The sequence below is a fragment of the Artibeus jamaicensis genome, unplaced genomic scaffold (genome assembly GCF_021234435.1).
Source record: "Artibeus jamaicensis isolate MK-2021 breed Jamaican fruit bat unplaced genomic scaffold, CSHL_Jam_final contig_426, whole genome shotgun sequence".
NCBI classification, from domain to species: domain Eukaryota; kingdom Metazoa; phylum Chordata; class Mammalia; order Chiroptera; family Phyllostomidae; genus Artibeus; species Artibeus jamaicensis.
The window spans coordinates 793,100-819,371 of NW_026521826.1; the positions used below are offsets into that span (position 1 = coordinate 793,100).

Below are 26,272 nucleotides of genomic sequence, written 5' to 3' on the forward strand. Positions count from 1 at the left end.
ATATATATATATAGTACATTTTTATTTACCCACTCATGTGTCAGTGGACACTTAGGTTGTTTGGCTAAATACTCAAGTGAATTTGCTGGATCATGTTTTTATCTTTTTGAGGAACCTCCATACTGTTTTTTAAAGGGACCGTACCAATTTACATTCCCAACGTAGATTTAAATTTAACTAGCGGCTGCACTTACCCTGCTATTTATTATTGTGTGGGTAAAGTCCTAAAAGGCTTTACAAATAACTCATTGGTTGTGGAATTGTGAATTTCATATTTCAGAATAAAATGCTTCTAGAATGGATCTCTAATTATTATAACAGTAGGTTATGCAGGTTCTCCTGTGAGGAGAGGTCATTCACTGCTGCTGGCTAGTCGGGGAGGATGTGTCTGAGTGTTACACGGGTTCCGTGACTGTGCTGCAGCTGTGTGGCGCCGGGGGGCTGTGCTGTTGTACGTCTGACTGATGAGGGCAGGTATGGAAGCTTCGGGAAAAGTCAGGCTGTTAGACAGAAACGGAGCCAGGCTGACGGTTTCTTACAGTTGGAGCGACTCTATCCACTGAGTCCAGTGAGTGCTACCTGGGGCTTCCTGCGGAGGAAGTTTTTAAAAGGAACTTTAGTGTAGGAGATTAGCTGAGTTTCCTTTTGACGCCCACTTCTGAGCCCTGCTAGGTACTTGGGCTTCTACCAGGTCGGGGGCTACCAGCTGAGTCTGGGGCTCGCAGGGTTCTCGGATAGAGAAACTCTAGTGAGAATAGCATTCCGATTCTTCGGTGGCCAGAAGATACTTTGAGACCAGGCTCTGGGCATAGTTTTTTGGGTAAGATCTTTAGATCTTTGTCACTTTTTTCAAACATAGTGGAAGCTCTGAGCTGACAGACCAATCCTGTGACCAGAGAAGAATGTGACATTTGGGAGCCAGGGATCACCTGAGAGTGGTTAGGGACTTTTCTCCCAAATCTAGCAACTGAAGTCTCAACATTAAAGCAGCCATCATTGCTAGACAGAAAATGGTACTAAAAAACCAAAAATAAATTCTTTGTCATAGCATAGTTCTCCATGGCTGAGCTTCCTAATTGAGGGTCCCATTTGTTGCATTATTTATATCAATAGCATTGATTTTCATAATCTAGCCCATAGAGTCACAGAATGTCAAAGCCAGGCAGTAGAGAACTTAGAAATGGTTGTAAGCCAGCCTTCTCATTTTAGTCTGGAGGACACAGAGGCTCGAAGAGGTTGAGTTGAGTGAGGACACACAGAATTTAAAGGCTGGTCAGGGAGGCCAGAGCCAGCCTCTGACGACCAGGCTGGGACTCCCGTGTCCCTATGCCACACTGCCCTCCCTTTGCTGTGCGAGTCCCTCGCTGTCGAAGGCTGCATGTGTACAGCGGGGGTCCCAGAATCTGGATGGATTGGTGAAAGAGCAACCTTCTCAACACACAATAAGAAATACGTTGATGCTCATTGTTTAGTTATGTTTTAAAATACTTCTTCCTGACAATGTGTCACATCGATACCTGAAAAACTCCATCAGAATATTCTGACCAGTGAAATATTGCTGCCGCCTTTTCATAATAGCATTTCATAAATTGTTCCCATCATGTATGTATATGGTTTAGTTACTGTACAACTTGTTATGTTGGCTGGTTATTTTTTATGGACAGTTTTGTTGGAGTGAGTTTGTTTTCTACGCACTGGGCCTGTTTTTATTTATTGGCTCTGATACTCCTTCTTTTGTAGGTTGCTTTCTTTAAATAGTATGCCTCTCTTACCTTATCCCCAAAGTATTGAAATGCCAGGTGCTAAAAAGTGTGGTGCTGTGCACATAATATGCATTCGCCAAATATTGGTTAAAAGAACATATGTTATCCTTTCCAGACAGGTCTGAATGTTAATTTCTTTTGCTTTTTACTATGGCCACGGGAAAAATTATATATTTTAGGGAGAATATTAGCTGTGTAACTTTTTCCCTCATCTAGCTTGAATGGAGCTTTAAGCACAAAATTCACATGGGCACCAAACGGCTGGGAGAGGTTTAGTAAATTGAATGTGGGGTTATTGTTTGTGTCCACAAAACAAAGCCCTAAATCACATTTCGCATAATTTGTGGTTTTAAATTGGACTGATTTAGCAAGGAGAGTGAAATAATCTCTCATTCTGTCAAATAGGCGATACCTTCAGACCAGCGTTTAATTGCACTGGCAAAGTAACTTTGGGGAGGCGGCAGTAATTCTAGCTGCATTATTCTTGGTTTGTGGCTAAATTGAGATCATCATTTTCTCCTGGTTGCACTAAGTTTCTTTATTGCTCCTCGAACTAACCAGATGAGTGCAGGGAGTGCAACTCTGCGGTAGCAGCAGGGGGCACAGGGAGGACCGGTAGGGTCTCTGAGCAACGTGTTGTCATCTGCGGAGCTCACACACGTTGTGGTCCAGGTTTAGAACAGGTGAGCTGACACCTGCTGGCTCAGCAGGCACAGCCCGATTTTCTTTATGATTGTTTACACAAAAGAAATATTCATCTGCACAAAAGATATGAGTACACATCTAAAAACATGCTGTTGCAGTCAAATTATATAGGCAGGGCTCACACGCATTCATGTTGGTGTCCAGGAGCGTGGTTTCGGGGGCAGTTCCCGCTGTCTTGGTTGTCCCCTTAACTTCTGCCCTGTTGTCTGCCTGCCTCCCGCCAGCCACTGCAGTAACAAGTCCACGCCTTCCTCACCTTCTGTCCCAGTCACTGCCTCTTCCCACCTGCCTTAGTCTAGGATGATTTGTATTCTTCACAGTCCCTTCCTCCAATGAAAGCAATTCTCTTACCTTTTACCAAGCCTTCTTCCCTCGAAAAGAAGTCAGGTCCTCGATACTTTAGACATTTTCTAACGCTGAAAGCGATGAGCCCGAACTGGATTGATTGAGCAGTGGGCCTGTTGGCTTTACTTATTCCCTGGGAGTTCACACTGGAGCTTTTGGAATGGCTCTCTCTCTAAATATTTTAGATGTGTGTTTGGAATTTTACACACCTTTGTAGTGGTTCTCAATAAAGGTGCTGCCAGGTTTTCTCAGCTTTCAGGAGCATTGCCTAGAGGGGACTCGTGGGATGGGGAGTAAATGTACTGACACGAGAAGACACCATCTTCTGTGTTGTACCGAAGGGCCACATGCAGGGTTGCAGTTGTCTGGGTGGTCTTGGTGTTGGCGTTTGCTTAAACCGTAGGCAGCAAGGTCCGGACCGATAAAGTCTTGTAGAAAGCTTAAATGAGCAAATGAATATGTGACATACAGTCTGTGGGAGGTATTTCTGCTACCACTTGAGAGTTGTAGTGTTGAGATGCATTTTCTTCTACATTTATATTTGCAGGTACATACTCAAGGGAAGAAAGAACCTTGGAGGACCCTACTGTTTTATGTTAACCTTTGAGCTGCATACTAGCATTCATATCATGCTACTGAGTCGGGTTTTCATATTTCTGTATAATAACAATGCATCGATCTGTTGCTAATCTGATATAGTGTGTGTGTGTGTGTGTGTGTACTGCTCAAGGTACAAAGGCCAGAGGTCAAAGTCAGAGACTGAATATCTCATCCTTTAAGGTCAGACTTCAATTGTTGTGAGTTGATGCATTGTGAAGAGAACAGCTCTTCACATATCAGATTATCAAAACAGCTTGATGAACGTATTGACACTCAGGAAGGGATTTGGAGTTTGCTGCTAGGAAATGAAGAGGAAGGAAGCAGTTGCACATACTAGATGTTGTATGAAGATTGTGAAAGTTTGTATGCTTCGTAATAATTCACTCGCAAGCTGGTAATGGCACAAAAATTCCCTTTTGCTTTTGAAGAAACATTTCCCTTTTTACTCAAAGGTGAGTTACAACCTAAGAAAAACCTACGCAGAACAAGTGTCCATGAATTCGATGGTCACACCAGATAGTCACTCTCTTTCATGGGAAGGGAAGTGCTGTGTGTTGCTGGCGTCCCTTGTGAGTGGTGCGGTTCCTGTGTTCACAGTTGGTATTTGTGTTTCTGCAGCGGTGCCACCAAACATAGCAGAACTGAAGAATTTGGAGGTGCTCAACTTTTTTAATAACCAGATCGAGGAGCTGCCCACACAGATCAGCAGCCTTCAGAAACTGAAGCACCTGAACCTCGGGTGAGTAGCAGTGAGAGGAGCGAGGGGCCAGTGAGGGGAGTGTGGAGGGAAGGCGGCTGTGGGCCGGGCGGGTGCATGTTCCTGCCCAGGAGAAGCTGATGGCCCATTTCTTTTCATGTTTTAGGTTTTTAAAAAGTTTTATTGTTTTAATACATCCTTGCAATGGCCTACATTAATGTGTATCTGTTTGAAAGCTGATTATGAAGCTAATTGTTGGTGCAATAGGGATTTTTTTTTACTTATTTTGTTTCCAGTAAAATTTTATTTCAGTGATGTTAACTGAGAAGGGACACATTTGCCTAGCTTTAGCTGTTCAGACCGGTTGTTAATAGGGTTGATTTTCCTCTCTGCATTAAGTAGAGGTAGTTTACAAAGCACCTTCCTTCCGTGGAGGGGCGGATCCATTTCTTAACTTGGCTTTGATGATTCTTTCACTCCTATTACATGGTCAAGAGGCTCTCATCCTATGTCTGCCTTAGACAGAAATGAAGAGAGGAATTTTGATTCAGTTGAGGTTGCAGAAGCAGGTAGCAGTGAATAATAGTAATACCTTGTATCCGTATATTACTTTACGGTTTTCAAAGTCCTCATGTCAGCACTTGACCCTGTCAGTCATGGCGAGGGCGGGCGGGCAGGCATTACTGCTTTCATTTCCAGGAGAGGAAGCCTTTCTGAGAGGCAAAGTGACTTGCTCCTCATTGCCCCAAGGTTGGTGGCCAAGCCAGGCAGAGGAGCCCTTTCCACGAGACATCACAGATGCACCCAGAACTTGGGTTCTGACTTCCAGCTTCGTGTTGTAGCTGGCGGATGGAACTGCGCACCCATGCCTCCTTCACGAAGTAATGTGTTCGTGAAATTACACCCACTAGACACTCTAGTAAGTCAGTGATTTACATGGGTAATAACAGAAGCTGGCCAGGTATTTATCAATTTAGTAAGAAGCAGCCATAGGATAAAAATTTCATTCATGAAATAAGTTTTAGTTCAGTTCATTCTTTCTACAGGGGGTTTGGTCAGACACTCTTATTTTGATGTTAATTCTGGTTGAGAGGTGATCTTTTCAAGGTCCATGAGCGTTCTTTTTCCTAATGTCAGAGGGGAAGTAGTGTCTCAAGGAGGGAAATATCACTTTAAATCAAATGGCTTTTCCCCTATCAATATGGAAATTATATACCCATCAGAAAAGAAGGGATCTTCTATTTATACCTTTGTTTTAAAAATTATTGTCAGACTTTAATTTGCATGTAAAAAGAAGCCAAAACTAGATATATAAAACTAGATCTATTCTTACACTTAACTTTTTAAATTTATTAAGTAAGTTGTGATTTACATATAAGGTGCTAGGAACAGTAGCTAACACGTAGGAAGCAGTACATAAGTGTACTGTCACTTATCATCGCCACTGTTTCCTTTATTAATTCATTCACTTTGGGACTGTGGAGGTTCCTGTGCCACATCAGGAACCTTGCTAGTGCTGGGGCCAGTGGTGGACATCGCAGTCCATGGCCTTCAGTGTGGGGCAGGGCTGCTGTCAGTGAACCGTGAGCAGTGGCAGTGTCCAGCTGGGTCCCCGATGTGTGGCAGGCTCTAGACGTGCAGAGGGAGGGGGACCAGGAGGGCGATAGTCTGTGGGTGAGGTCCTCAGGGGAAGAGTTCCTGCAGAGGTGGTCCTGGAGCCCAGACTTGAGGCACCAGAAGGAGTTTCTCAGACTCCCGGGCAGAGGGAGGACGTCTCTCAGAGTGTGAGAATGGCACACGTCAAACGTCAGAGCACTGCATGTCCTGGGAATTGCAGGTCGTTTGGTGGCGCTGGGTGTGAAGTGAGGGAGGGAGCAGGAGGGTAAGAGGTGAGGAGAGAAGCATGAATGTCTGCTCTTCATTTAATGAGAATTTCTGGAGCTCCCAACTATGTACCAGGCTGTGTTGTAGGTAGTGGCCACCCAGCCCTATGGGACATGCATCACAGTTGCGGAAAGAGGCCGTATACAAATAAACCATCGGCAAGGGGTCAGTGTGCTCGTGAAGGGCCTTGTGTGCCAACTGAAGGAGCTCCAGTTTTAATCCTGCTGGCCATTGTGGAGTTTGCACAGTGGAGTGGCGGGTGTGAGATGAGCTCAGAAGGATTGTGTGGAGGAAGGGCTGCAGGCAGGCATGGCTAGAGCTCAGGAGCCCCGTGAGAGTGCTAGATAACGTTCCTGGTGAACGGACAGTGAAGTAGAAATGCAGGTGGAGACAGGTTTCGGAAGGTCACGGGTCCAGGGCGTGTTCCCCTGGGACCCAGATCCCTTTGGACAGAGCTGTAAACTTTCCGTCTTCATTGAATATACTTTAGTCACGTCTTTGTTGTCCTGAGGGCTGTTTGTTAGAAGCTCTCGGTGCTTTGTAGATTGTATAAAGTTTTCTATAGTTAATTATGTAGCTACATAGACGGGGTGGCCCAAGTTTGAAGGAAATTCTTAGTTCTCTGGGACAGGAGTGAAGATGGGTTTCAAGAAGGGATACTTCTGTCCTCAATGACATAGAACTAATTACACCTGCACAGTTCTATTTAAGGCAAGATATACAGAGCAGACTCCTTAGAATAAGCAGCCAGAATAAAAATGTACACACTGGAGACCCTGCACTAGAGCAGTTAGGTGTATGCATAATCCAAGTGGCATGTTCAACCAAAAGCTGCTTCTCCAGTTTTACAGAGTATACGCGGTTTGTTCTGGTGACCACAAGGCAGGAGGATTTTTAGGCCATCGGAATAACTAGAGTTTGGTTCTTAATTCTTTAAATATGACCCATTTTGTAGAGTTATTTTCCAAAAAATGTAGCTGCATAGGTTACCTGTTTATAATTATTTGGAGATAATCTGACTTTGAGAAAACCATGGCCAACTCTTCTGAGATAGCCTTCCGCTGGTGAGACGCTGGAGCTCCTCTCCTGAACAGTTAGAGTCTCCGCCAAGCACAGCATGAGTGTTCATGGATTTGGATTTTTTTCTTTTCTTTTTTCTTTTCACTAAGTGTGTGAGCACCTTCACTGTGGAGGTGAGAAAAATTCTTGCCTTTGGCCAGCAAGATTTTGTGAAAGCAAGAGCAGCCCAAGAGGACCTCAGGAGATCCAAGGGTTCTAAAAGGGAAGCATTAGTATGGTCCTTCCTATTGCTTTTGAAGAAGAGAAAGAAAAGAGATGCTGAACAGCCCAGGCTGGTATGGCTCAGTGGACTAAGCGCTGGCCTGCAAACCAAAAGGCCACCAGTTCAATTCCCAGTCAGGCACATACCTGGGTTGCCAGCCAGGTCCCCAGCAGGGAGTGCACAAGAGGCAACCGCACATTGATGTTTCTCTTCCTGTATTTCTTCCTCCCTTCTCCTCTACCTAAAAATAAATTTTAAAATCTAAAAAAAAAAAAAAAAACCTTTAAAAAAGATGCAGAACAGCCTTTGACTATCTAGTTTTGTAAATTTCTCTATCACATGCACGCGTTTTCCTATTTCCAGTACACATTTGGAAAACATCCACAGACAAAGAATTTGCACAACCACTGGAGTGACTTTAGGGTAAACTGGTTTGGTACAACTATGAAGGGCAGAAAACCACCCTTGGTAGTTGAGGCTTTCACCATGATCTTCTCCTAAGATGAGCCTTTGCTTTTTGGGGGCTGAGTCAAAATTCCTCTCAAACCCCCTGAGAAATAATGGTAGTGATAGCTGTCATTTCTTGAGAACCCACTTGTGAGCCATGAATTGTGTTAGGTGCTTCACATGTTCTCTGTCTTCTGGCAATCCTGCTGGGAGGTATTGGTAGCATTATTTTACAGAGGAAGAGGAACTGGGTCTCAGAGAAACCAATTAAATCCCCTAAGATCGCCCCACCAGCAGGTGGTAAAGCTGGACCTCAGACCCAGCTCTGCTCTCTCACTGCCCCTACTGAACCCTCTCACAGACGCCTTGAGTTCCAGCACTCTCAGAGTGGGACCCTGAGGACACATGCCCCACCCGTGTAGATGGAGGTGCGTTAGTGCCCACTGTGGGGGAAGCCAGTGCGTGCTGCACATCATTCTGCAAAGAGAAACACTAGCTGTTATGTGTGCGCTGGGGTCTAGAGAAATGGCCAGTGGTCCTCACAGCTTCCCGCATTGTGAGTAGCTGGGCCTGTTGCCAGCACTGTGACTGGAGCTTCTGAAGCATTTCGGTTAGGTCTTCCCTTCTGCCCGTCAGGATAGTGGGCCTCCTGCTGTCACTTACTGGTGTGAATCGGCTACACAGGGGCTCTGCTGTCTTCCTAATGCATTGGGGTGTTGATTCATTGTTCAAAGAGAAAGAAAACCTACAGTTTACGTTAGACTCAGGCTCACTCTATGCTGGAGATCGGGTGGGAACTCTCTTTTCAGTGAGATGCCTCTTGCCCCTAAGGCAGTGACTTTCAACTGGTGTGCTGCAAGAATTTTTAAAACATGCAGTACCCAACTATTTAGTCAGGGGCATGGACCTCTTTTTCCTTAGACTGTCTATTTTAAAAAAATGACAGTAGCCAACGCAACAATAGCTGTCTGGTGTGAATGAATCAGAATTATAACCTTTTTTTTGGTCAGATGGACAAAATATGTTTTTGGTGTGGCACAGAATTTAGTCATTAGTTTATGTGTGCCATGAAATGAAAAACATTTAAAATTGCTGCTCTAAGGAAGTCTCATCATGGATTTCCTGCACCATATGTTTCAAAGTGTACTTCTGTGTTTGGAGAGAAAAAACTTTAGTGGTGATTTTTAAAGATGGGTAGCTAAGAGCAGTACTGGGGGGAAGAGGCGCCCAAGGTGTGCTTCTGGGCGTGTCCCACTGTCTGACTTACCCTTCAGGTGACTCGGACCCTTGCACCGGAGTCCAGGGCTCAGGAGCGCCTTGGCCCCCGTGGGGTGCTGGGTGCTCTCGGGAGCCGGCATCCCTTCACTTGAGTCCTCGGCACTTAACCTGTCTTGGCCTGTTTTTCATTTCATCGTTACAGAGGTGATTATAAGTGCTGTCCTGCTTATGTTACATAGTTTTTGGTGATTCGGGTGAAATGCTTGATTTAACTGTGCTTCACAAATTATAAGTCCATAGGAAGTACCAGTTGTCATCATCCCAGCAAATTACCGTAGATGTTATTTGTTGAGTGTGAAGTTGACCCAGGACTTTTCTGCCCACGTAGAGGAAGAGATCCCTTGTTTTCGTGAGGCCTGGTTGGTGGGCGTGGACGGGGTCGTAGCTCCTGTGAGAAGGATCGGTGTCTAGAATTGTTTGTAGTTCACAGTCCCTCCCACCTTTTAACATGTCAGCCTTTATTAGATATTTTAAAAATCATTTTAAAATCAACTTTACCTACAATCAGAGGGAATGGTATTAAGAAAAATAGTGTCTTGAAAAAAATATAAAACAGAATAATAGAAAAATAATCTGCCTTACATTTCATTGGAGATATATTATTTTCAATTATGGGAAAATTCACATAACATAAAATTTACTGCCCTAACCATTTTAAGTGTGCGATTCAGTTGTGTCAAGTGTATTCGCACTGTTGTGCTGCCAGTCTCCAGGGGTTTCTCACGTGCAACACTGAGACTCTGTTCCCGTGACACAGCCACCGCCCAGGTCCCCTCCCTTGGCTCCTTGTAACCGCCTTTCTTCCTGGAGCTCATTCTGAATGCTAGAAGTTGCAGAATAAAGAAGTGATTTTTCTCTCCTTCCTTTTGGGAGGAATAAATAAAATATACCAAGTCTGAAAACTACAAAGCTTGCTATGTCTCTTTTTGAGGTGTTATATTTGATACATTTATAAGGAAGTTTTTCTCTGGAAGACAGATATTTTCTGGTGAGTTAATGGTCTGTGTGTAAAAACAATGATTGAGCATCACCATTGGAGCAAATGACAACTAAGACCTTTTCAGTTGTTTCATGGCCCTGTGGGCTCTTGGACCGACGTCACGAGGCTGGTGAGAAGAACACAGAGTGGTTGTAGAACTATGGCCCCTTTTAGAGGTTCAGCCCCTTGCACATGGCTCAGGCTTGTGACACATTGGTGATCAGAGTATCTGTCTAAACGTGTGCTTCATATGTGACGTCTCGGGTTTTTTCCCCGCCAACAGCATGAACAGACTGAACACTCTGCCTCGAGGCTTTGGCTCTCTACCAGCTCTCGAGGTCCTCGATTTGACTTACAACAACCTGAATGAAAATTCCCTTCCTGGAAACTTCTTCTACCTGAGTAAGAAACGTTTCATTCCGTAAATCTTCTTAACGTGGTACTTCGTGTTCTAAAGGTGAAACTTATTTGCCAGGGTCAAAACTCCAAGAGAAATGATTGGACATACATGTTTTTTCTTTCCAGAGGCCTTTTGAATATTCCTTCCCGGCTCAGCAGTGTGTATAGCTGATAGATAGTTGCCGGACACCATTGCGGTTCCGGGGACTTAGTGATGGCGCATTAACTTTCTGATAGAGAGTGTGTATGTAACTGAGATCGTGTCACATTTAAGCTAAGAAGTTTGAGTTTCATTTTTAAAGTACATATAAAAAATATAGTAATATATGTGCCCTTCCAAGTTATAGTTAATTATTTATGTGAGTTATAAAAATATCTATTAATAAACCACTGACAGGTTTTTAAATTTCTAGCCATAATTCTCATTCTCAGCCTTTTAGAAAGTGCTCTTATTGATGTAGTCCATTTTGTTGATAGTGTACAATTAAACACATTTTATTTTTTCATATGCAAACAAATTCTTGTTGAAAATGCTTATAAAAATTAGGGAAAACTGATATTTTTTGAGAACTCATGCTTTCCTTCAATGACTGTTCTTTCTGCTTCTCCAAATAGCGACATATATGTCATCCAGAAATACTGAATTTTCTGAGCTAGGCTCTAAAATTATATATTTTAAAACCTTATCTATACCCTCTCTCAGACTTTCTTAAGCATGTAAAAGCAACTCTAAAATATTTCCTTGGACCCAAGAATAAATTTTCTTGTTATATAAGTTAACATAGAATTCTGTCAAATTTTAGGACATTGGAATGTAATTGAATACCTGTACACAGACAAAGAATACACATACCTGGTTATACTCCTTGTTGGCTGAGGATAAAAAGATTCTTAAGGATTTTTGCCTTTAGTAATGTGGATCATGTTATCATTGTGGAATATTGTGAACTAATTTCTGATTCCTGGTGTTCTGCCTAAGTTAGGGAATTCTCTACCTTTGAACTCCATGTCATTATTTTAGACCCTTTGTCCTCATTTATTTTTGTTGTTAAGGCTATAGAAACAAGTAACAATACAGTTCACCCTTGCACAACACAGGTTTGAACTGTGCAGGTCCACTTATCCATGGATTCTTTCCAGGTATACAGTAAACATATTTTCTCACGATTTTCTGAATGATATTTTCTTTTCTCTGGCTTACTTTATTGTAAGGATGCGGCACGTGACGCCTGTTACTTAGCTAACGCGTCCATTGCCTGTCTGTCTTCCGTGAGGCCTCCTGGCCCCAGGGCGCCGTCAGCAGTTCAGTCTGGGGGTCAGAAGTTGTGCGTGGACTTTTGACTGTGCAGGGGTCATCGCCTCTAACCTTGCTCCTTTTCATTGTTCAGGGGTCATGTGTAATTAGTCTAACTACAAAAACAGTGAGCAGTGATTTTGACCTTCACAACTGGAAAGCCCCTTAGTCGTTTGTTTATTTTTAACATAGTTCTCTTTACATGAAAGAGCCTTTTGCCCCAAGCATTGACATAAGTGACACAGAGTTTTCTTTGTTTTACTTTGGGTGCCAATGGAGTAAGAAATGTGAATCGGAAGTAATGGAAGAAAAATAGCTATCTCCTCTGCAGATGTATTGAAAGTTTGTGTCAAAAACTGCTGGTGCCCATGGTTGTTAATTGTGTCAGTGCTCATGGATATAGATGTTTTCCTGAACACACCAGCCCCACAATAAGCCAGTAAATCTAAGTTTGACCTGCTTGTTACTATTGCGAGCCCTAGGTGTGTCACGGGCTTTTCACCAGGCCAGGGTTATTAATCAAAGCTGACTCCCTGGTATTGATCAGACCTCGGATGGTTGGGTTCCATGCCGCCCTGTTTATATATTGCTGTTTAATTTGCAGCCACCCTGCGTGCACTCTATCTCAGTGACAACGATTTTGAAATCCTGCCGCCAGATATCGGGAAGCTCACGAAGTTGCAGATAGTAAGTAATTTATCTAAATTCTGAGAAAATCAATTCAATTCTGCAGCCCTGTAGAAGTTGAATCAAGTCGATGTGAGCGGGAGTAGGGTTTGTTCTGCGGGAATAAACCACTACTCTCAATACTGGTTTTGTTCATCTGCAGACACTTGTAAACAAGGTGGGAGGACAGAAGCTTAAAGAAAAGAGGGCACGGAAGAGGACGCGAGTTTACGTTCGGTGCCTCTTGATGGGAGTGTACGTGAAATTGTTTTGACAACCCCTTGTTTTCTTATATTTAGCTCAGCCTTAGAGATAACGACCTGATCTCGCTGCCGAAGGAAATCGGGGAGCTTAGTCAGCTTAAGGAGCTCCACATTCAGGGGAACCGCCTGACTGTTCTGCCCCCAGAACTAGGTAAGGTTGCTGATGAATGAGCTTAGTTCTGGATTTAATTAATACCGATTATCCAAACGCAGCAATTCTGGACAACCCTCTCTCCTCTTGTTGGCAAATACTCCACCGAAGACCCCATTCCGATCACTTCCACTAGCCTTTGTCATTGATCAGGGCCCAGCTGTGACGGGCCTGACCTGCCCAGTGCCACGTGGTCAGCAGCCGCAGCGCCCGGAGTCTCACCAACTGCTGATGAAAGCGGCCGCCTGCTGTAGTGAGGAGCCTGAGATCAGTGGGGGTGGCCTCATCGGTGGCTCCTCCTCCACTAGCTGGGGGTGGGTTTTGTTTTTGTAATCAAACAACCGCTTTTATCATTTTAATCTCCTATTTTTTTATTTTAATCTCTTGTAATCTTTTACCAAATAGTGTTTGCTTACAGCTGCTTGAAACTCCTTTTCCAGTCCTAAATTTGTTCCTTTCCCGATTCTACCAACACTGGGAATTTTTAAGTGTGTTCTAGCTGGGAATTCCTCAGTCCTGTCCTACTGGCCCCTGGATCTTACTTTTCTGCCTGGTCACTCAGGTAGCCCAAGGCGGGTTCTGACCTTCCTCGGAGAGAACATCCAAGCCTGTTACTCTGTCACTGAGGTTAGGCCGCCCTTCTGGGGGAGACTCATGAGTTCACTTTGCTTGTGTACTCTCAGTAACCTTTAATGCCTTCTGCATGTTGAACTGCATTGTTTCTCAAACTATGACTCTGCTTTTCTGCTCCCAAATACCATCATTTTAAAAACCACATTTAACCCAGAGTTCTTTGAGAAGGTGATTTTAAAGATGCCAAGTTATTATAAGTTAGAATGTAAGCTCACTGAGAGCAGGGCATGGGTTCTCTATTTGTTACTCCTTGCCCGCTGTGTACATGGGGTATGTGCTTAAAGAATATGTCCCGAAAGAATTAATGAAGTGAGACCCTCAGATAGGATAGCAAGGTTTTGAGAAGGCTATGAGAAGAGTCTGACTTCTATTCTGAGTGGTGTGTGCTGTGCAGCATGGAGGCCACGAGGCACGTTTCACGTGCTCAGTAGCCACAGGTGGGAAATGCAGACAGACCATTTCCATCAGCACAGGAAGCTTTGTTGGGTGCTGTTCTAAAGGAAAGGGAAAAAGCATTTCCATGATTCATGGGACAAATGGAAAGTTTTACCCTCACTTTTCCCATCTCCTTTAGCTCCTTCGTTAGTATATAGAGACAGAGAGTCTAGAGCGACTCTCTAGACTGATTTTAAGGGCAGAAGGATAACTCAGCACTTTCTCTCCCTGAGTTACAAGCAGTAGGGTGTCACTTTCGGAGCAGGCTGCAGGATCAAGAAAATGTCTTTACAAATGCTTTTAAGGCAGAAAACTTCTTGTCAAAAGAAAGATTCTTTACATGGTTGATTGTAAACCATACATGGTTCTTTACATGGTTGATTGTAAACCATAGGTGTTAGCGTTACTAATGTCAGGAGAGCTTTTGGGAATACAAATACCTGCTCCCTCCCAACCTGCCGAATCAGAATCGCATGCAGAAGACTGATTCTTGTCTAATTTGGCAAAGCTGGCTGGCTTGTTTTGTCTGGCCTGCGTCCCTAGTGTGATTAGGAGAAATGAGAAAAAAAGTGTATTTTATTGTTTTATTTTATTTTTCAAGCAGTGGGACATTGTAGGACATTATATTGATCAATGATTTCTATTAGATTATAATCTGTTAGAGAAAAGATCTAGTTGAACCTACACACACCTGTGTATTTTATATGTTAAAATCTTACTCATGTTGCTTATCCTATTTACATAGGGCACATTATCATATTTGTCTGACATTTCTGTTAAGTTCTCTGATAACAACTTATGTGGTTTTTATTCAGCAGCAGAGTTAAGGGGAAAGTCTTTAAATAACTTTATTTTTGTGAGCCATATCTAGAGAAGTTTAATCTTAACATCTGCCTGGTGGCAGTTTTCCCTAATTACAGGTGAACACTTAGCTGGAAATAAATGATAAATCCCTGGGAGTTTCTTTAACAGATCTAACTCAAATGAAGACAGATGTATTATTTATTTTTAAACAGTGATTTTTTTAAAAAAGTAAACTATAATCAATAGCAAGATAACAATAGCCAGTAGGTATTCAGGCCTTGTGGGCTGAGGCACAAGTATGAGTGCTTTTCCTGTACTCGCTCCTGTCATTGTAACGAGCATGGTAGGTCAGAGGAAACTGAGGCTTGGAGATGAGCACATGTTCCTAGGAAGACAGTTAGTGAGTCACAAAGGTGGGAGTGAAGCCCGAGAGGCTGTCCTCCAGGTCTGCCCTCCTAAGCACTGTGGGGTGCTCCCTCCCGTGTGTGCCAGTAGACAGATGCCTAGACAGCGGTTTCCAAGCGAGGACGTGATGCAACACTGGCTCACTTCCTCAGATGGTAGCAGGAGGACAGGTGACACAATGTGGCCAGTTGTATGACCCACAGGGATGATGGGGGAACAGCAGGGCCAGAGCAGCACTTTGCAAAATGCAGATGAGATGGCCTCTGGGAAACCAGTTGCTGTTCCCCCGTTCCACTCCAAGCAGTTGCATTGTCCCCGGGGTTCTTCCCCCCAGTAAACACCCCGCCACAGCAGGAGCATCCTTTGTCTGGGAAGCCCCTCTCCATGGTGCTCATGCGGAGCTGCTCTTGTGCTGGGGCCAGTGCACTTGAAGTTCATTATACCTGCTCCACCGGTGTAATAGCCAGCTATTCACTGGCTGCAGGTTTGCTCCGGGTGCACTTTATTTTTTATTAATTTTTTAAAAGATCTTATGTATTTATTTTTAGAGAGAAGGGAAGGGAGGGAAAGAGAGGTAGAGAAACATCAGTGTGAGAGAGAAGCATTGGTTGCTGCTTGAACTCACCCCACTGAGGACCAAACCTGCAACCCCGGCATGTGCCCTGACTGGGAATCAAACCAGTGACATTTTGCTTCACAGTGTGGCACCCAACCACCTGAGCCACACCAGTCAGGGCTGCTCTTGGTGCTTTTTAAGATGTGGATAATGGTCTCTCCCCTGTATATATGTTTTTACAAATCTGAATAAGCAAGATGAAAGCTTTTGAGATTTCTGTGAAATTTCCTTTAAAAATAAGCTTGGGATTTATTAACTAGGAACTTTGTCAGTAGGAGTATTGGGCCAAGCAAGGGAATCCAGCTGAGTTCTGACATGTCACGTATGAGAACACAGGGACACAGCAAAAGAAAGTCAGGGGCTTGGCTGGGGTTTCAGTATGTAATTGTGTTGCTTTCCTTTTGTTGTGTACCCCCGAGTAAGTTATTTTAGCTGTTATGTCTGATTCCTACACAGCAACTTACTGGATTTGATGTTAGTCCAATTTATCCATAGAAAATTGATATAAATTGGGTCTGTCATTTGCCAATCCACTTGTTTATTCATTCAGACAATTTACTGAGTTTCTACTTCAGGCCAGGTCTTGTCTCCAAGGAACGTACTTTCCTAATAAAGTAAAATTCCTATATTCAGCAACTGTTTATTGAGCCCCAGACTTCATGTTTATTTCCTGAAAATAACACGAGAGACAAAGCACCCTTTGTGACATTCTAGTGGGGGAGGGCGGATGGATACCAAACGTTGATAGGTGCTCCAGGAAGAAAAATAAGCATGGGAGGGAGTGTACAAATGGCGGGGGAAGGTTATTGCTCTATTAGAGAATGGGCAGAGAAAACCTCACCCGTAAGGTGGTGTCTTTTAAGCAGAGACCTAAGGGAGGGGAGGGAGCTTCTCTGGCAGAGGGACCAGCAGGTGCCAAGGACTGAGATGGACTTGCGTGTTGAGGAGTAAGAGTGAGAACAGTGTAGCCGGGATGAGTGAGCAAGGAGGGAAGCTGGAAGGGATGAGCTTAGATCGGAGGCAGGGATTGCCTCCTATAGTCGACTGTGGCTGTCGTAAAGGCTTGGACTTTCACTTGGGGTGCCATGGTATAGGAGCGTAAATAATAGCCCTCCAAAACTGCCCCATCCTAGTCACCAGGCCCTGGAAATATGTTACCTTACATGGTTAAAGGGCTTTACAAATGTGATTTAGATTCCCGAGATGGGGAGATTATTCTGCATTGGCCAGGCAAGCCCAATGTAGTCAGGAGTCCTTAGAAGAGGGAAGCAGGAGGGGAAGAGAGAGGAGCAGTAGGGGTGATGACAGAATCACGAGGCTGGAGGCATGTGTGGGGGCACCATGGGCCAGAGAACGCAGGTGGCCTCCAGAAGCTGAAAAGGAAAGAGAATGAATTTTCCCCTGAAGCCTCCAGAAGAAATGCCACCCCTCTGTGTTCGCCCAGCTGGTAGTAATGGTCAGATTCTGGGTCTGTCTCAAAGGCAGAACTAACAAGAACTGGTGATGACTTGGACGAGGGGTATAAGAGTAAGGATTGACTGTGAGGAACCTGGGGAACTAAAAGGAGGGGGAAGATGCTGGGAAGGGTAGGTTAGGAGAGGAGGGAGGTGAGGAGCTAGTCACGAGCAGAGTTTGGGTGTCTTAGGTTGGAGATGCCTTTGGATTTTTAATTAAGAAGGCAATTGGAAATTAGAATCTGGAGTTCACGGGAGAGGTCTGGGCTGTGTACATAACTTTGCAATGCCACACACTGAATGAGATTCCTCTGATATGGCTGTAGAGGGTGGAAGATTGGTCCATGAAACATTGTGCATCCTCAGTGCTGGAGCCGGAGGATTGGGTACCTTCGTGGATCGGGCTGGCTCCCAGGTAGGAATCTGTGGCCAGGTCAGGGGCTGTGGCTTCCCCTGGGTGGCCCACGACGGCTTCAGTGCTAGTGCAGGGGCATGATGCTTGTGCTTCAGAGGAAGACTGTTTTCCCCAACATCTGTAGATGAACTGTGCCAGTGAAGAGTGAATAGACACGACTCATATCTCCTGAGCCTGCCCAAATCCAAAGTCTCTTCTGGACCAGTATTTTCAGCTGACAACCAGTCTCTTCCTCTAATAATAAAGCAGTGACGTTATGACTAAAATTTCACCCACTTTTCATCAGTGGGTTGGAGAAAAGGCCTGCATTTGTAAGGGAGGGAGGAAAGGCAGACATACCTGCCTAGCCTCAGAATAGAGAAGGCCCCTGGATAAACAGCCTAATGGCGATCTCAAAGCCAGTAGCTCTGTGAGCAGTCCTCTGTCCCACGTTTGCACTTTCTCACTCACACAGGAGATAGTTGTTGTCTAATGAGTCGAGGATGTGAAATGTGTTTTGGCCTGGTCTCTTTGCTAAGTTCTCCAGGATTTCCTTCCAATTGTATTCTGTAGAATGAACAGAATTAAGAAAGAGTAGATAAATCAGTCTAAAATCCTTCCTACTATACTACTTCTTAATCCTTTTCTTTATGGTTGTTGAAAAACTAAGGAAAAATACTTTTTTGGGGGCAGACAAGATGGAAAGAGTATTCTCTTTTTGGTCATCAAGTTTCTGATTTTAGATGTCTTATTGTCTCTTGTGTTATTGTCGCTGTATCAATTAACTCCTAGTTATCTTATTCAGATGTTTTCATGTATTCTATAGATTGTAGAGGTTTGACTCCTCATCACTAGTCTTGGGTTCAATGCTCATTATCCCAAGTCCATGCTCTGTAACTGTGGGTAAGTTATTTTACCTTCTACGTCTTATATAGAATGAAGGTAACGATAGCCCCTTCTCATAGTTTTTTTTTTTTTTTAGGATCAAAAGAATAATCTATGTTAAGAACCTTGCCTTATGCCAGGATTAAGTAAAAATGGCCAGTAAATATTAGGTAAATGAATATGCACGCAGGTGTGTGTGTATATGTGTGTGTGTATACACGCAGCATTTTTGTGCTATGGGACTGTATTTAGAGGCTGGTTTTCTAAATCTCTTGAGCTCTTCTAAGACAGTCTAAGCCAAGAGGTTGCCCCAAGTCCCACCCTTTTGACAGGAAAGAAACAGTTAGTGACTAGACACCTGGTGAGAGAGAATAACCTAGAAGGTTCAAAGGCCAGTCCTCATCACACACCATGGTTGGTCAGTTTAGCACATCGATAGAAGAGAAGCTGTGAGTTAGCTTCTTGTATGAAACTGAGAAGACGCACTGGAGGTAGCAGAAGGGACGTTGCAGGGAGGGGAAGAGAAGGGAAGGAGAGGGTGCAGGTCGGTTGGGGAGCGGCTCCACATGGCGAATGCTCAGGGCAGACACAGCGTCCTGTAAGAAGGGTTTCACTGGGACCCTTTCAGTCCCATCATTGTAACTTTAATAATAGTCTCTTAATTTCACAAATGGTTTTCCAAGTCTGTGGTCTTTTGTGAGATTTATATTGAAGCTGGGAGCAAGTCACCTGGTTTTTCCACCTGGAAAGTTCCATGGTTACCTTTTGATTGGACCCTTGGAGGCTTGGTTGCTTACTTCATTGATTCATTCATTAATTCATTTAGCTATTCACTTCTTTACTTTTTGACATCCTTTGAGGATGATCTTGCCCCTGAGTGTTGGATGCTTGGTGGTGCAGGCACTGACTAATTAGATTCACTTGTTAATCCCCTGTGGCGATCTCTGCAGGCAGCGACTTCCTTTTCCAGTCCTGTAGTTTGTGGCTGTCTCCCGTTACTTTTGTGACAGTGCTCACTGCATCGACGACATTTTTCTTCTCCCAGAATGGTTTTCATGGTGATCACTGTTCTGAACTAGTTGTTTTCGTTTTATAATGTTACTGACATGTGCACACACCGTGGTCCTTTTGTCACTTGTCTCATGTTAATTGGTTTCATGTTTAAAGCACACCATGTAAATCCATTTTTGAAATCTTTCCTATTTTGTTAGACATTAAAACCATTAAAGATTCAGAGTGTGGAGTCTGACTGTTCCGGACTTAAGCAAACTAGTGTATCTACTGCCTGAAATCTCTGAAGAAAGAGTGTAAGGGCGGTTGTTACCCGACTCCAGGACAAGCAGGCACCAAGAGCGTAATAAGTTAGAACATTTTTCCTTAGTCTAGATGATCCCTTTTGGACAGTTACCAGCCCCAACCCGAGGCATCTGTATTTATTTACTTAAATTTTATTTTTCAGTTACAGTTTACCTTTAATATTATTTTGTATTAGGTTCAGGTGTACAGCACCAAGCCATTTTTATATGGTTATCCGACTTGGTTTTCTCTGCCTAAGTCCAGTTACTTGTGAGAGCTAGAATGGGATCATGGTCCATTCAGTTAGGTAGAGAAGTAGCACTGCTGAATTTGCCATCTCTTCTGCTTCTCTCCTCAGTTTTGTTGATGTGTCCATCCTAGGGTTGCCAGTGTAGTCAGGATGTGGGGCAGCGTAGTGGGGTGCGGTGTGTGGAACCAGCCTGCCTGGGAGACAGTCCTCCCTCCACCCGTTGCCAGATGGATGACCTTGAGCAGGTCACTGACCTGCGTGCTAATCACTGGCCGTAGTGGGTAGCAGCTGGCCTTTTTCCAACTGGGGGTACAATTTCTAGGTCACCAGAACCTCACCTGAGCCACTTTATGTTTGATTCCTGGTAAAATGAAAATGAAAAAATTACATAACAGGGTTATACAGTGTTTTGTATATTTTGTTTTTATTTAAAAATCACTTTTTAATATATAAAAATAAGACATGATATCCTCTTGTTCACTGGGCCATTGCAAGATTTGTAACGTTCATTGTGGAGCACTGCTGGCGATGTCTGAACCGTGGTGCACAAGTTCAAAGATGCACGCTTCCCATAGTCTCATCTTGACTGTCCTAGCAAATGTCAAAAAAGTCCGCTTGAGACTTGTTAGAAAGTGCCGTTAGTCTAGTCCTCTCCCTCGCATCATTGTTTCTTTTGCTCCTTTTATTGCATTAGCTTCCCTGCCCCCAGTGTACACTGGAGTTTGCAAACCCTGAGTGTATTTCTGGACCCCCTCTTATAATGCGGGAGTCGCCAGCCCACAGGAGTCCACTGACCTGCTGGCAAAAAGTGCTTGGCGAATGTTGGCTTCGTAACAATCGCTGTTACTCTTACTTGCCTCATTGTTACTTTAGCTATACTGTACTGTTAGTTTCCATCTCTGCCCTTTGGGGTAGGGACTGATTTGGGCTGAGATGCACCTACCCTAGCCTTCGGGGGAAGCTGCCATCAGGCCTGGGTGTGGTTGGGGCATCTGGTGCTAGGGCTGGTGATCAGTAGGGAGAAGTGACTGCAGGTCCTCTGAGAGGAGCGGGGGAGGAGGAGGAGGAGGAGGAGAAGGAGGAGGGGGAAGAGGCAGGAGGTTCCTGCAGTGGGAGCCAGGAAGTGGCAGAGCACCTATTCATATGTTCACATTGTTTATGGATTAAAACTTTTATCATTTTAAAAATTATTTTAGTTTCTTCTTTGTTGATCTGAAGAAGCCAAAAGGATTTGAGGGGAGAAGGCTAATATTTATTTAGCACATAAATAGCCCCATTAGGCATTTTATGTGTATCTTCACACTTAAATGGGAGGTTGGGGGCTTTCTCCCCATTTCATGGAGAGAGGGGAGCATGAGGCTTGTAGAGGGTTAGCAACCTGCTGAGGCCCGGCGGCTGGTTAGCCCAGGACCCGGATGTAGGTAGAGCCATGCCACAGTCTGTGGTAACTGTACCAGCTTAACCAAAGGTAGGACCATTTGCTGCTTCTGTGTTATGCTAGGACAAAGTAAAATGTAAATTGGTCTATATAAAGAAATCGCATTTTATGGGAAAAAAGGCTCTGGATTAGATGTTAATGAAGATATATCCAAAGGCATAATCGTTAGTCTGGGAAATGGGTGCCACGTGCTGTGAGGTGGTAGGTAAGAGAGCAGGAGCGGCACTTTATGGGACTATAAACTCTGCCGCTTGCACAAGAACAGAAGTTGCCAGTTGATCACAAACACTTTTGAAGTTAGTTTTAAGCTAGATAGAATTTTAAGTACCTTATACACAAAAGATTATAATTTGCAAAACAATATCATATGCTTTATCTCAATTCTGTTAACATGGGAAGGGAAGTCCTTGGCCACTTTTTTTTTTTTTAAGACTTTATTTATTTATCTTTAGAGGGGAAGGGAAGGAGAGAGGGAGAGAAACATCAGTGTAGGGTTGCCTCTAGTGCATCCCCTGTTGGGAACTGGCCTGCAACCCAGGCATGGGCCCTGACTGGGAATCGAACTTGCAATCCTCTGGTTTGCAGGCCCACGCTCAATCCACTGAGCTACACCAGCCAGGGCTCAGTTCTTGGCTGCTTTTTAAGGATGGCGAAACCAAAGCGTTGAGGGGGTTGTGACTTGCCCAAAGCCACAGTATTGACGTGGCTTGTTACTGGCAGTGTCAGATTTTTAGTTCAGATCTTTTGATGTTAGAAATATTCTTTCCAATAGGCTATCCATAAATGTATTAATATTAAGGCAATAAAAAGGCATCATTTATCTTTAGATGAGAGATTACAGTGATTCCAAACATATGCCTTGATTTTTTTTTTTTGTTTGAGACAAAAAAAAATGTGAGGGGTAGAAAGGCATTACCCAACTTTAAATTTTGACTTGAATTATATGATGTGCTCTTACATTTTATTTCTATGTTAATGTACCTCTTACCATACTTCACAAAAAATTAATATATCATATTCTTTGACTCCCATGCTTAGTTGATAATCAAAAAATGACTCCCATCAGGTCTACCTAATCTTTTTTAACAAGTTCCATTTTCTGTATATTCCATTTCAATGAATTTTTAGCCTTGGAAAATGCTTTAACTGTGGATTTTAAAAATGTTAAGTGAATTATATTTCTACCTGGTGAGTTATTGCCTTAAAGGTGGTGGGAAGATGCAGCACATAAAACGTTTCCATTCTGTGTGATAGATTTCGGGAAGCCCGGTGTCAGGTTAAGTGTGATTGAACACGCGCATCAATCTGTGTGAACACCAGCTGGGAAAGCGTGCCACCGTTTGCACTGGACCATCCTTTGATTTAATGGGACACTAAATGTATTCTTGCCCTGGGAGAAATGCCAGCAGGATGAGATTCCAGATTTAATTTTTTTTTTATTCCAGAGGCATATCTGTAAATACAGTTTCTATCGCCTACATACTTATATATCTTACTACGTTTATGTAGCATATCCCTCAAAGTTTCTCCTATATATTATATTATGCCTATATAAAAAATAAGCAATATTACAGGGAGCCAGACTCAAATGGAATTGTTTATGTGAGTGTGGGTTTCTTTTGAGGGGTCAGAGCTAGGGAAGGGGTGAAATGGGGGGTGAAATCCTTCATATTGTCAACACCAGGACTTCATGAAGGGCTCATGATAGTTATGTCTTGTCAGCACTTGTCATCATAGATCAGCCATTCTTATTCATGTGTATGTGGCCTTTCCTGCGTTGTTCACATTTTCAGCTGAGTATTCTGTAGGTTGGTCACCTACTCACTGCACAACAGCATCTGATGGTGCCATCGATACTTCTGTAAAGTTTTAGGCAGAAGCTGTATTCTGATGTCAGTAAACAGGCCCATGCTCATTCTCAGCATACATTTAATGATTTTAGTGGACCTCAGCGGTCTCTTTGTTACCTTTTATATTTGCTGTTTTAAAAAGAATGGCTCTGCTCCTTGGACAGCCCCAGTCGTACTTTAGCATGTCTGATCCTGACCTCTGGCCCCCTATACAAAATGTTCCTGTAATTTGTTGGGTTTGGGGAACAGGCATAAGTGAAATAGATCCAATCCTTGCTCTCATAAAGAGAATCTTGGGAAGAAACACGTGAAGGGACAGTCCAACGTGATAAAATGAAAATCACAGCTGTACCTAACTCTACTAGAATGTCAGCTCCAGCATAACCCCGCAGTGTCCAGCCTAAGTAGGGAGAAGGGTACGTCAGCTGAGTGGCTGTACAGCCTCATGGCTGGTTCCCCTGCTCCCTACCTGGCTCCTTCCACTCCATTCTTCCCACAGCCAGCAAAGTGATTTTACAAAATCACAAATTGGGTGATGTCATTTCTGTGGTTAGACTTCTTTAAAGTACTCTTTGAGCTGTAAGACCCCTTCGGACCAGGCCTCCATGTTTTTTATGCCACTCTTCTCCCTCACCCACTCACCGACATCTCTCAGTTCTTTGTAGTTTTACTCTCTGCTTAGCATCTCCTGAATATTTGCACACCTGGTCAGGTACCAACTCATGTGATTTTTTTTCTCCATGAGCCTCTTGCTTTACCATTCTCAGCAGTCCCCTCCAGTTCTGTTCTACAATGGCATGTTTGTTAATTTTTATGCATAGCTCTTTTATTCAACAAATACGTGTTTAGTACCAACTGTGTGTGTTGTGCACTGTTCCACATACCTGGGAGGTATCAGTGTGTGGTGGGAAGAGAAGAAAGAAAAATTTCTGCCCTGATGGAGGGTTAGGCCTATGATCAGTTCAAATTAAATTTTGTGTAACATATGAGATCAATTTTTCCAATTTCACCAAAGAATTTTCTCTTCCTATTGAATTGCCTTAGTGCTTAGTCAAGGACCAATTTACTATATAAGTGTGGGTCTAAAAAACCAATTTACATATGTGTGGGCACGAAACCAATTTACTATATGTGTGGGTATATTTCTAGACTGTGTTCGTTGTTAAACCTTTATAGCAGACCACATTGTCTTCATATGTAGCTTCATAAGAAGTCTTGAAATCACGTAGTATATGTCTTCTAGCTTTTTCTGAATTATTTTGGCTATTTGGCATCCTTTGGACATGCATTTAAGTTTTAGAATCAGCCTGCTGGGATTTTGACTGGAGTTTGACTGACCTGATAGCCTCAAGGAATCTTGCCCTAGATAGTGCAGTTATCATTCAGCCAGACACTCATGAGGACCGCTGTGCAGTTTTCTGGGTCTCTGTCTTTCTCCCTCTTTTTTTCTACTACCCTGCCCCACAGAGATCCACGCCCTCGGTAGCCTCAACCCTTGATCTCTCTCCTTTCAGCTCAGTGACACCACTGTATTCTTTGATCTCCCATGTTTTACATGGCTTTCTGGAAAGGCTTCCAGAAAGCCATGATAGTAGGGCAATTGTGGGTTTCTACTCATTTATTTCTTTTCTCTGAGGTATCAACATCCCAGGCTGCCTGTTGCCCGGTATTTAGAAGCAGTTACAGCATGTATTTTGTTCAGTTACTTCATTATTCCTAGAAGCAGAAGTCTGAATTAATTTTTGATAACTTTCCCTGTGGGTAGGTGTAAAAAATTATTTTTCTGCCTCTTTCTTGCCCGTGTATAGGCCACCAGCAGTTATTTTTACTCAGTTTATCCCTTGGACTTCATACTCAGTGGTTGGGTGCCATAGCAGACACGGAGGTACCATCATACATGCCGTCCTCCATATTACTTACAGATGCTCATCAAGACCATTTCCACTCTCATTCTTGGTATTAGCACATTTTAACCCTCAGAATGATCTCTTGGTCTTCATTGCTTTTGGAATAATCTCTTAACCACTTTTACAGCTAAGACCAATTCTGTAAAGTTTGCTAGGCCGCTGTGACAAAGTATCTCATACTGGCTGCTTTAAACAATAGAAATTCATTTTCTTACAGTTGTGGAGGCCAGAAGTTCCAGATCATGGTTTCAGTAGAACTGGTTCCTTCCAAGGGCTCTGGAGAGGGGATCTGTTCTCCTAGGCTTGTAGATGGCCATCTGCTCCCTCTGCCGGCACATCCGCCTCCCTCTGTGGGTGCCTGCATCCAAATGTTCTCTTCTTATGAGGTCACCGGTCATATTGCAGTAGTGCCCACTCTGATAACCCCGTTTTGGCTAAATCACCTTTGTAGAGAACCTATCTCCAAATACATAGAGTCACACTGAGGAAGCAGGGGTTAGGACTTCAACATGACTGTTTTGGGAAAAGACACATTTCAGCCCATATCACCAACCATTTCTCTCACCTCTTACTTTTTATGTATGAACCTTTGTATAAAGCTTGATGTTTCTTGATATGGTTTCATTATTCAGATCCTATTTTATGCCCTATTCTCTTTTATTTGGCTACAATAGGTCAAGTCCCTATAAGCCATTATTTTTAATTTTTTTAAGAGTTACTGATCCCTTTGAGAAACCGGTGAAACCTCTAGAGCTACTCTCCCCGAAATGTATATTTTTGCACATAAAGATTTGTTTATAATTTAGAGAATTTTAAGATGCCCCCAGGTATATCCATGGACCCTTCAGTATGGAATCTCCGCCTCCAATACTCTTAGTTTTAACTCCTTGTTCTAGGTTCTGTTAGCTGAGTATCGTTGGCATCATTTATGTGTACTTCCCAAATTATTTTCTGAACCACATTAGATAAAGAGCAGTGAGTGAGCCCAGGATGTAGGAAGGGATTGTGCATTAAGTTATAGTTACCTAGAGAGAAATCCATCACTTACTTGATTGGTTCTCTTTTGAACCTAGTTCATAGGATATAGTGGTAGATGGTCATATATAAACTTTAAAGAGGTGTTGGCTTTTTTCCATTGCATTTAAAAGGTTA

At 43.4% G+C, this 26,272-nt stretch overlaps 1 protein-coding gene across 2 annotated transcripts in view; it reads left to right on the top strand.

The window, feature by feature from the left end:
* The window catches only part of RSU1 (Ras suppressor protein 1), a 183,275-nt gene that overhangs the window by 37,966 nt on the left and 119,037 nt on the right, over positions 1-26,272 (top strand). For both annotated transcript variants that reach the window (XM_037161697.2, XM_037161696.2), the window contains 4 exons: positions 4,032-4,152; positions 10,264-10,382; positions 12,278-12,360; positions 12,639-12,753. In XM_037161697.2, the coding sequence (XP_037017592.1) occupies positions 4,032-4,152; positions 10,264-10,382; positions 12,278-12,360; positions 12,639-12,753 (438 nt within the window). The remainder of the gene's footprint in view (positions 1-4,031; positions 4,153-10,263; positions 10,383-12,277; positions 12,361-12,638; positions 12,754-26,272) is intronic.